Source organism: Cyprinus carpio, chromosome B18, assembly GCF_018340385.1.
Source record: "Cyprinus carpio isolate SPL01 chromosome B18, ASM1834038v1, whole genome shotgun sequence".
In the NCBI taxonomy this organism is placed as follows: Eukaryota; Metazoa; Chordata; class Actinopteri; order Cypriniformes; family Cyprinidae; genus Cyprinus; species Cyprinus carpio.
The window spans coordinates 24,841,526-24,853,562 of record NC_056614.1 but is presented as its reverse complement, the minus strand read 5'-3'; the positions used below and the strand labels follow the sequence as shown (position 1 = coordinate 24,853,562).

General features: G+C 33.0%; 1 protein-coding gene across 4 annotated transcripts in view; it reads right to left on the bottom strand.

Annotated features, from left to right (window-relative positions):
- LOC109074857 (protein mono-ADP-ribosyltransferase PARP6) overlaps nt 1-11,968 on the bottom strand; it is a 21,773-nt gene extending 9,805 nt beyond the window's left edge. For 2 of the 4 annotated variants that reach the window (XR_006157152.1, XM_042744545.1), the window contains exons 1-13: nt 11,735-11,967; nt 9,239-9,370; nt 8,574-8,651; nt 7,723-7,817; nt 7,575-7,635; nt 7,400-7,490; nt 7,256-7,322; nt 5,993-6,142; nt 4,382-4,532; nt 4,034-4,165; nt 1,654-1,749; nt 1,491-1,583; nt 30-155 (exon numbers count right to left, since the gene is read on the bottom strand). Coding sequence is in view for 3 of the 4 variants with exons in the window: in XM_042744545.1 (XP_042600479.1) it covers nt 30-155; nt 1,491-1,583; nt 1,654-1,749; nt 4,034-4,165; nt 4,382-4,532; nt 5,993-6,142; nt 7,256-7,322; nt 7,400-7,490; nt 7,575-7,635; nt 7,723-7,817; nt 8,574-8,651; nt 9,239-9,241 (1,143 nt within the window). In the remaining variant the exon portion in view is untranslated. Of the gene's footprint in view, nt 1-29; nt 156-1,490; nt 1,584-1,653; nt 1,750-4,033; nt 4,166-4,381; nt 4,533-5,992; nt 6,143-7,255; nt 7,323-7,399; nt 7,491-7,574; nt 7,636-7,722; nt 7,818-8,573; nt 8,652-9,238; nt 9,371-11,734 lie in introns of all 4 variants that reach the window. The other 2 variants (XM_042744546.1, XM_042744547.1) reach the window with 2 other exon arrangements.
- Between the last annotated feature and the right edge of the window lie 69 nt (nt 11,969-12,037).

Sequence of the window (12,037 nt, the reverse complement as noted above, 5' to 3'; positions counted from 1 at the left end):
TTCATATGAGTGCAAGTAGAGACGGTCACCTTTGGGTTGAAGGCGAGCGTCTTGGGGTCATTGGGGTCGACCACAGATGGATACGGCTCAAAGATGATGCTTTTGCGGGGCGACTCGAGAGCAGCGCGACACATGGCCACCAGCAGGTCCACCACCTGAAGAGAAACATCACACAACACTAAACCTCAGCACACAAGACGAATGAAGACTAATTTTAATTTCATTAAATTTGATAATTTTTTACATTTTATTTAATTTAATTTGTTATTTAATGTAATTTTATTTTATTTTCAAATTCAAAATAAAGCTGTACAGTTTTGGTAGGTGCTGTAATCCTCTGTGAAATTAATGCATATTTAATTTTGTAGTATTTTATCACCTTAGGTGTGCATTAATTTTTTTAATAATTTAATTTAATTTTTAGTGTTATTTAATTTGTTATTTAATTTTATTTTTCAAATTCACTACAAACACACAGTCTACAAACACTAAACCTCAGCACACAAGATGAATGAATGGAACTTGTGGCTAATTTGATTTAATTTAATATTTTTTTCAATTTAATTTAATTTGTTATCTAATGGAATTTTATTTTATTGTGTTTTATTTTTCAAATTCAAAATAAAGCTGTACATTTTTGGTAGGTGCTGTAATCCTCTGTGGCATTAATGCATATTTAATTTTGTAGTATTTTATCACCTTAGGTGTGCATTAATTCTGTTTTTTTTTTTTTAAATTTAATAATTTAAAATTTCATTTCATGTTAATGTAATTTCATTTCATTTTTCAAATTCACTACAAACACAAATACTCTACAAACACTAAACCTCAGCACACAAAACGAATGAACAGAGCTTGTGACTAATTTAATTTTATAATTCTTTCAATATAATTTAATTTAATTGCATATTGAATTTTGTAGTATTTGATCACTTTAGGTGGGCATTAATTCTGTTTTTTTCTAATTTAATCATTTTAAATTTAATTTAATTTAATTTGTTATTTAATGTAATTTTTCAGATTCACTACAAACACAAATACTCTACAAACTCTAAACCTCAGCACACAAGACGAAGGAATGGAGCTTGTGACTAATTTAATTTAATTATTTTTCAATTTAATTTAGTTTCATTGCATATTTAATTTTGTAGTATTTTATCACTTTAGGTGTGCATTAATTCTGTTTTTTTTTTCTTTTTCTAATATAATAATTTTTCATTTCATTTCATTTCATTTTTTTATTTAATGTAATGTAATTTTTTTTTTTTTTTTCAAATTCAAAATACAGCTGTACATATTTGGTAGGTGCTGTAAACCTCCGTGACATTAATGCATATTTAAGTTTGTTGAATTTTTATAATTTTTAAATTTCATTTCATTAGTTTTTTTTAATGCAATTTATTTTATTTTTCAAATTCACTACAAACACCTGTACTCTACAAACACTAAACCGCAGCACACGAGACGAGTGAATGGAGCAGGTGACGCACCTCAGCGCCGGTGGCCACCTCCTCAGCCGCTCCGGACATCACTCCCAGCGTGTAGAAGGAAAACACACACAGCTCTCTCGTGCAAACCGCGGGCTGGCGGGAAGAAACCGACCAATCAGAGCACAGAACCCAGCTTCAGCCGTGAGTAAAAGCTGACGCTCACCTTCAGCATGGAGCCGTTCTGGAAGACGTGCTGCTCGTCACACACCACGCAGTATTCGTTCAGAGTGGGGATCCGCTGCTCAGAGTATTTCATTATCTAACGGAGGAAAGACAGAGACGGTAATGAGCTGATGGGATCCTCTGTCACAGCAAGATCAGAGAGAATCGCAGCGCAATCACGGAGGAAGTGGAGCGAATCATGAAGCTGTTGTGTAATACGATGATGATGATGATGAGTGAGAAACAGACTGGAAACTGCATTAGGATGCTGACATTTTTATACGGCAGCATTGTTGAATTAGTTGACACGTGCAACAAAGGAGTTGATTAATTATCGCTCCAATTCTAGATGCTGATTGGTCAATCCAGTGTTCCAGTTGTGCTCAAAATACACACAATACACACTATCGCAAGTTTGGGGTCGGTAAGATTTTTTAATAGTGTCTTCTGCAAACAAAGGCTGCATTTATTTGATGAAAAATACAGAAAAAATGTTAAATATTATTGCAATTTAAAACAGCTGTTTTCTGTGTGAATCTCTGTTAAACTGTAATTTATTTCTGTGATGCGCAGCTGTATTTTCAGCATCATTACTCCAGTCTTCAGTGTCACATGATCTTCAGAAATCATTCTAATACGATGATTTGCTGCTCAAGAAACATTTCTGATTATTATCAATGTTGAACACAGTTGTGCTGCACAATATTTTTGAGGAGATTTTTCAGGATTCACAGATGAATAGAAAGTTTAAAAGAACATCATTTATATTTATATAATATAATCAGCATTTCATATATCTTTTATAAAATTATAAATGTTTTTACTGTCACTTTTGATCAATTTAATGCATCCTTAATCTCTTTAAAAAAAAATCTTACTAACCCCAAGCAGAAATGATGTAAAACAGCTACTATGTACATCACGTTTCACAAAATCACTTTTAAATGAATGTAAATGTGTCCTAAATTTAGCTGTGCTGATAAGCAATAAGGTTTGTGTTATATAATGCCATATTGTGAATATTACTGAAACATCTTTCAGCTGTGGCTATTCTTCACTCTACTGCATGGCCTCTTAAACCTTATTACTGTAATAACAGCACGGTTATGAAATAAACACAGGTTCATTTACTACATTACAGTTGCACATCACTCCGCCAAGTTCCTTTTGAATTAATAACTGCAGTTTTAAGCAAATTTAATCTTAAATTTAATTTAATTTAATTTAATTTAATTTAATTTAATTTAATTTAATTTAATTTAATTTAATTTAATTTAATTTAATAATTTTTAAACATCAAAATAAAGCTGTACATTTTTGGAAGGTGCTTTAATCCTGTGTGTCATTTCTTATTTAATTTAATTTAATTTGTTATTTAATGTATTATTTAATTCAATTTAATAATTTTAATGTTAAGTTTGTTATTTAATGTAATTTTAATGTAATTTAATCTTCTGTGTCATTAATGCATATTTAAGTTTGTTCTATTATCACCTTAGGTGTGCATTATATCAGTTTTTTTATTTAATTTAATTTAATAAGGCTTCATTAATTCATTTTTCTCATTTAATTTAATAATTTTCATTTCAATTGTTATTTAATGTAATTTTATTTTATTTTTAAAACTCAAAATAAAGCTTTTTCAAATAAAGGTTTTAAATTTGTAGGTGTGCATTATATCAGTTTATTTAATTTAATTATTCTTCATTAATTGTTTTTTTTTTTTCTAATTTAATTTAATTTAATAAGGCTTCATTAATTATTTTTTTCTCGTTTAATTTAATTTAATTTTAAATTTAATTTAATTTGTTATTTAATGTAATTTTATTTTATTTTTAAAATTCAAAATAAAGCTTTTTCAAATAAAGGTTTTAAATTTTTAGGTGTGCATTATATCAGTTTATTTAATTTAATTATTCTTCATTAATTGTTTTTTTTCTAATTTAATTTAACTTAATTTAATAAGGCTTCATTAATTAATTTTGTCTCATTTAATTTAATTTAATTTAATTTAATTTAATTTAATTTAATTTAATTTAATTTAATTTTCAATTTCAATTTCAATTTTAAATTTCATTTCATTTGTTATTTAACGTAATTTTATTTTATTTTTAAAATTCAAAATAAAGCTTTATCAAATAAAGGTTTTAGATTTTTAGGTGTGCATTCATTTTTTTTTCTTTTATAAAGCTGTACATTTTTAGCAGGTGCTTTAATCCTCAGCGTCATCATCATTATGACCTTTATGAGATTTACGGTCTGTATTTAGCCTCACTAAGACGCTGCCCTCGACATGCACGGATGTGATGTTGGGATGCACACTGGGCATCATGGGAAAGGATGAAGTCGTGTGTGTCGCTGAGGCTGTGGTGTGACGGTACCTGCACGAGGAAGCCGTACTCCAGCGTGGGGATGTTCTTGCAGTGTCCGCCCGCCTGGGATGAGAAAAACAACTCAATCAGCTGGCGGGTGGTAATCTGCGCAGGGGCCCTGCCCGCCGGGACAGCCACAGTCTGATGGGTTAACGGAGACAAAGCATTATGGGAAAGGTGCCAGCCAGCCGTGTTAGGCGAGGGGGGTGTCGGAGGGCAAAGAGGCTGAGGGCTGGGATGAGGGACTGTGCATCCATGTTTTATCTGGAGGCCCTAGTGAGGGGTCACGGGGATGGAGAAGCGAGGAGAGAGTGTTTGGAAAGGAAAGCGTGCAGTCGGGGAAGACGGGATGCTGACCTGGCTGTTCGGAGGATAGCTAAACAGCTCCCCCTTGGGGTTCTTCATGGTACAGGAGATGGAGCGGTTCATGAGCCGGGTGACTCTGAGCTCGGGCACGTTCAGTTTGCCTTTCAACACTGTGTCCTGGATCAGGGGGAAACTGGGAGACCTGGAGCCAAGATGGAGGCCACAGCCAGCGGATGAGTTCACGCTGGAATTATCTTAATTATGCTTGCCGACTAGTAGAAAGCAGAACTTGCACTGCAAAATGACTTCCTACTTAAGTATTTTTGTCTCGTTTCCCAGTACAAACATCTAACCATTTTTAATTAATCAGTAGCAAAATGATATATGAGACTACTCTTATTTTGTAAAAAATGTATCTTTGCTTAAAACTTGAAAAAATAACTGTCAGTGGCGTCAGAAAAACAAACTAGTTTTCCCATTGAATTCACTTTATTTTACTGACCCCATCGGCATATATTTGTTCTTGTTTTAAGCTTAAACTCACTTCATTTTCATACATTTTTAACAAAACAGCTTGTTGACTTGATATCTTTATTATCTTGCTTCTCAAGTAAATAAAAGATCAAGTCTTGTTATCTTAAAAATGCATCAAAATAAAATGGGTTTTTGCTTAAAACATGAAAAAATACATTTTAATGGTGTCAGAAAAATAAACTTGTTTTCCCATTAAATTTAGTTTATTTTTCTGACCCTACTGACAGATATCTTGTCTTGTTTTAAGCTTAAACTCACTTTATTTTTTATTTTTTATTTTTTTTTACAAAACAAGACATAATTTCTTTTTCTGACTTGTTTCCTTGATCTTTTATTTACTTGAGAAGCAAGATAATTAAATATATTGTCTTGTTTTGTGAAAAATGCATCAAAATTAAATGAGTTTTTAGCTTTAAACAAGACAAAAAATTAATCAGAAAAATAATCTTGTTTTCCCTTTAATTTAGATTAATTTTTCTGAGACCATTGCAGATACTCACTTATAATAATATAATATAAAATAATATAAAATGATAAATATACAAAACAAAACTGTTATATAGTATGGTTTAGTATGTTATGTTATATTTCAAAATATATTTATATTTTTTTTTTTTTTAACTAAACCTTTGATTGCAGACCTAACAGTATATGACAGTGACAGCCCTCCTGCAGCTCAAACAGCATTAGCAGCAACGCATTGGTTTCAATTCCCAGTGAATGCATGAATCGAAACAATATATACAGCTTGAATGCAAGTGTACACTATGCATAAAAGTGTTTGCCAAATGCATGAAAGTAAATGTAAATATAAATGCGTATACATCTGACAATACATCATTTCAAAACAAATCCTGTTTAATTGCAGAATTCCAGGTGAGGAACTACACTACCCATAATCCTGAAGCTATATATGACAATATAATAAATCCTGCAGTGGATTTATGGAGCCTAACTATAATATGGGATGCTGTAGCAATCGTGTACCCTTGTTGTTTAAATTTTATCACTTTTTTTTTTGCTTGTAATGTTGAGAAAATGAATGTGAAAACACTTCCAGCCGATCACTGTTGAGCAGATTGTCTGTGTGTATGGCGTGTGTTTTCATATCAAACGATAAGGACGTACTTGGGAATCGGGGAGAAGATGCTCAGTCCTGCACGAAATTTCTTGATGGTTCCTCCGGCTTTGAACCAGCTGTGCCGCTTCTCCTGCTGGGCTTTGAGGAACTCATTACTGAGGTGCTTCCACTGCTGCGACGTGAACGTACTGAGGATCCTAGAGACACAAAACAAGCTGCAGCTTTATTTTGACAGTTTCTCTTCAATCAATCAAACAGATTGTGACTCATAATAAAACTGCAGTGAACGAGAATCTTTTTGAATATTATTGTTTCAGTTCTAGATGCTGATTGGCCAATCCAGTGTTCCAGCTGTGCTAAAATACACATAATACACACTACCGCTGAAAAGGTTGCGGTCGGTAAGATTTTTTAAATACTTCTGCTCACCAAGACTGCATTTATTTAATCAAAAATGCTGTAAAAATGTTAAATAATATTATGATATTAAATAGCTGTTTTCTATGTGAATATCTGTTAAAGTGTAATTTATTTCTGTGATGTGCAGCTGTATTTTCAGCATCATTACTCCAGTCTTCAGTGTCACATGATCTTCAGAAATCATTCTAATATGATGATTTGCTGCTCAAGAAACATTTCTGATTATTATCAATGTTGAAAATAGTTGTGCTGCACAATATTTATGTGGAAAACCGTGATACATTTTATTTTTCAGGATTCACAGATGAACCAAAAGTTCAAACACTGCAAAAAAAAAGGCTTATAATGTCAAAACATTATTTAATTAAGATGCATTTACTAGATAAGCAAAATAACATAAGATACTTTGTCTTGTTTCCAGGCAAAAAAAATTGAATAAAATACAATTATGTGCATTTTTCTTAAAACAAATAAAATTATCTGCCAGTGGGGTAATTAAAATATTCTTAAAACAAGAGTATTTTAATTTTACTCACCCCCACGGGCAGATAATTTTAATTATTTTAAGCAAAATGCAGTTAATTTAGTTTTTTACCTCTGGAAACAAGACAAATTGTCTTATATCATTTTGCTTATCTAGTAAATGCATCTTAATTTAAGAATTTTTAGATATTTTGACTAGAAACGAGACAAAAATACTAAGTAAGATGAGCTTTTTTTTGCAGCATTCATTTGAAAAAATAATTATTTATTTGACTTTACTGTCACTTTTAATCAATTAAACGCAGACTTGCTGAATAAATCATTTAGAATGACTCCATAAGAAACCATAAAATGAGTTTCTTTTTCTTTTCTTTGAATTTAATTTGATTGGCAGTATGTTGACTTACTTCTTCAGTTGAAGGCCCAGACTGAAGCTTTCTTTATTGGACGGCTGGAACACGTCCACAGACGGTTCTGCAGGAACAAATACAATGAAAGCAGTGTAAAGTAAATAAAAGGCCTGCAAACACACAGGCACAGACGTTCCTCACCTGGTCCATCCAGGTACTGTGAGAGAGAGAAACGAAGGCGTAGGACGATGGGCTCGGTTCGGATCACCTTCCATGCGGTCGCCACCTCCTCCTGCAAACACACAGATCACTTTATTCCCATTTCAACATCTGTTCATGAAGCGACGACGCTTGTATAGGAAGTGTGTGGTCTCACATCCAGGAAGCTGATGTTGATCTGCAGGTCGATGTCCACATCATCGATGGTGCCGTACTCTCTGCGGGAAGAATGAAAGTGAATCAGGTGTGAATCGGGTGTGAATGCACGGATCTGAATCCTAAAGTGGAGCAAGGCTCGTTCTCACCTGACGGACACAGCGCTGTCCGTGTAAATGTCTTTTACAGCCTCGATGTCAGCGTCCAGCTGTGGGTGACGGTACAGGTCAGCTGCACAGCTCCCCTACAGGTGGACAGCGATATTACACATTATTACATGTTTCCCTGCAGCACAGAAGCAGTCAGGTATATTTGTAGCAATAGACAACAATACATTGTATGGGTCAAAACTATAAATTTTTCTTTTATACCAGAAATCATTAGGATATTAAGTAAAGATCATGTTCCATGAAGATATTTTGTAAATCTCCTACCGTAAATATATCAAAACTTAATTTTTGATTAGTAGTATGCATTGCTAAGAACTTCATTTGAACAACTTTAAAGATGATTTTCTCAATATTTAGATTTTTTTGCTCCCTCAGATTCCAGATTTTCAAATAGTTGTATCTCAGACAAATATTGTCCTCCTAACAAACCATACATCAATGGAAAGATTATTTATTATTTATTCAGATGATGTATAAACCTCAATTTCAACAAAATGAGCCTTATGATTAGTTTTGTGGTCCAGGTCACAAATGGCTCATCTACTTCACTTTTATGACTTCAGGTGCAAATAACCAGTGGTTTGTTTCTACACCGTCATTCAATTGAGATTTAAACCCAAAAGGAAATATTTCTTACATGAAGAGAAAGTATACAAATGAAAATAAAAGCAATAAATACACTATTTGATGAAAAAGTTTTAACAGTATTTTAATACAGGCAACATCACTAACATTAAAATAACTTACAAAATGTCTAAAGGTAGATTAAACCTGTCATATATCTTTAAAACAAAAACAAATGTACTAATCTAATGAAAGAAATGTTTTACCTGAATCCCGTACAGGAACTGCTCCGGTTCATTCTCTCCATCCGATTCTTCATCCGTCCAGCACTGGCCTTTAATATCCTGAATAAAACACACACAGTGCTATTTTAGTAGCATTTATAGTATGTATTTATTTAAGCTTTTATTTGTATTTTATTTTAGTTTTTTATTTGATTTAAGTTTTAAGTTTTCATTTGAATTTTAATTTATGTGCTTTTTTTTTTTTTTTTGGTTTTTAATATTATTATTTTTATATAACTATTTTATTTAGTTTCAGTAATTTTAGTACTTCAACCTAAATGCATCTAAATCTCAAAAAGAGATAAATAAATAAAAAAATAAATTCAAGTACATCAATAGAAGAAAATCTAAATAATTATACTGTACATTCAAAATACACAGAAATAAACGAAATTGATTAAACTTATAAACAAATTTAAAAATATGAGTTTTAAATAATTTAATGAAATAAATTAGGGTTGCATTGGGGTTCTAGAAAGAAAAACAGCTGATACATTTTTTTTTTTTGGTCACAATCTCATAATTCATTAACAGCTCATGTGTCTGAGTTTATTCTTCGTCAGCAGTGTTTGTGTTCAGAGAGCGGCAGGTGAACGCAGCCCGTGTCTGATGTGTGTGTGTGTGTGTGTAATGAAGTGTGAGCTCACCATTGGCTCCGGTGTTCACAGACGCGTCTCTGACAGGATGAAGCTTTTCTGATCCATTTCAGCTCAAACCGCAAAACAACAGGCACTCTGGGATGATGGGAGACGTCTTCAGTAAGATGAGCTCTTTGCTTTCTGTGGACAAATAAACAGATTATTAGACAAATCATTTATCAGAACCACAGAGAGAGAGCTCTCCATTTAACTCAACAACCAGTTACCAGAGAGAAATGACAAATTATTGTGCACCTGCAGATTTCTGTATCTCAAGAGAGACAATAAAATAAATCACTGCAATATCTGCAATCATAAAGATTATATAAGATTTGTAATAATGGAAAAAAGCTGTTTGCAAGCATCACTGCCGCTAATAAATTTAATATTTTCACCTGCTGGATGACGAAACAGGTGAAAAATCATCGTATATGACACATGTGAACATTGAAGCAAGAAAGGTTATAGTAAATGACTTTAAAAACTTGTTTTAAAGTTGTAAATAAAACAAAGATTAGGAATATGTTTTACAAGAAAATACTATTTTAGTCCTACTTCAAAATCTAATTTAATTCAATATGTAACTTGCCATTTCTTTGTAATTAATTGTGAAATTTACTAGCAATTTAATATATATGTGTGTGTGTGTGTGTGTGTGTGTGTGTGTGTGTGTGTGTGTGTGTGTGTTTTATAAATACATAAAAAAACTGTATTAGGAACCTAATGAGAATTACCATTAAAAATAATGAAAATTACAAATAAAACTCAAAAGCAACACTGGATTCTTACAATGCACAGAAGACGTAAAGAGAGACTCTTTTTACTTTAGACAATAGCAAACCTTCTTAGAAATAACCCTAGCAACCATTCAGAACACCCTAGCAACTGCACAGCAATGCACAACAAACCTCCCAGAACTCTTCAGCATCAATCTCACGTCGTGACCTTTGCACGGTCAAACATCACTGACATTTCAGTGTCATATTTGTGTGTCATATCTGTGAGCGTGCAGATGGCAGGCATCCAGTCCTGTAGACCTACAGAAACAGAGGCGTCTTTCTGTGTCTGGTTTCACCTCAGCGCAGCCGTTTACAATAACGTTCTGTTCTCTCTCCTCCATCTCACCACTGTGTATCCTAGCAACAACACCTTCTGTGTGTGTGTGTGTGTGTGTGTGTGTGTGTGTGTGTGTGTGTGTGTGTGTGTGTGTGTGTGTGTGTGTGTGTGTGTGTGTGGGCACAAAATTATGGAAGCAATTTACCAAGTAGTCCTGTACAAGTCATATCTGATAAATCCTGACAAAACACACCACACGGACGTCACAAAACCTGCCAAGAACATGCACGGCTTTTATTTCTCCCTACATTCAAAAGATTAAAATAAAACAATATTTATTCTGCATTAAAATATCGCTTTTGGGAGCATTGTGATTTTTTTTTTTTTTTTTTTTTTTTTTTTTGCATTGTGAAATTTTTTTTTAATTGATTTTTACTTCAATACATTACAATAATGAGAATCTACGGATGACAAATTATGATAAATAAAGAAATTCTAAATTGTAAATAAACATTATTAGAGTATGTTTTACAAGGAAATACTACTTTACTCTTTCTACTTCAAATTTTCATGTTTAATTCAATGTGTAACTTGCAGTTTCTTTGTAACATTTTTATTTCTTCTTTTCTTCTAAATCTTATTTACTTTTGTTTGCATTGTGATATTATGTTTTTGCATTCACACTGAAATTATTTTTATGTTTTTACTTAAAATACTGTATTACAATAATGAGATTCTACAATTAAAAATAATGATTTTGTTTATTCTTCGCTTTCATAGTTACTTTTATTTTCCTACATCTGTTGTAATTATTTTATGAATATTTTTAATTCTTTTATAATATATAAATAAAAGTGCTTGCAAATACAATTCAAAATGAAAACATCAGGACACAATACAGAATGAATTTTTTTTTTTTTTTAGGGTGAAAATCTGTTTAGTTGTCATTAAATATCAAGATGCAAATCCACTATTCTATTCCAGTTTCTTTGGCTATGAATAATAACTAATTTCAAACTTAGATAAGGTGTAAAACATCTATGAAATCCATCAGCTTTCCTCTTTTCATGCTTTTCTTCAAAAAACAGCCATTTTGTTTCTATAAAGAGTCAGTTTCTCACTACACCAGCGTCTATGTTTTTATATTACTGTATAATACACGTCTTTGTGAATATGATCAATTTTATATAACATGTTCCCTAACACATATGTGGCTCTCGGGAGATTTTGGATGGAAATACACCTCTATTAATCATGCAGTCAGATGCACTGAATGATTTACCGCCGATATATCAGTCTAATCATCACATTCGACAGCATCCATCTGCTCGAGTCCCCTGTGTGTCCTCAAACACCCATAATGCCCCGCTGGAGCCGCCACATACCGATGCATCCCAAAAACACAAGACGGCCAGCATCCACGACACCCCTCCCCCACATCCAGCTCACCTTCAGACGGATGCTTCTCCTCCGACACGACACACAGCGGATCAACAGCACGATGCATACAGAAACACGGCCCAAACCATCCACTACGGCAGAATTACTCGTCCATACTAACGCTCCCTCTCCGGCTCTCTCTCTGTGTGTCTGTGTGTTTATCTACTGCAGATCTCGTCTGTTCCAGTGCTGTCTTCTTTTTTGCCTGACAACACAGTGAACTGAGCATGCTCAGTGAGAGCCAGCAGAGAGAGTCATGTGACCTACAGCTGACAACTGAGTGTTTGATGTATTGATGTGTGCAGAGAGAGA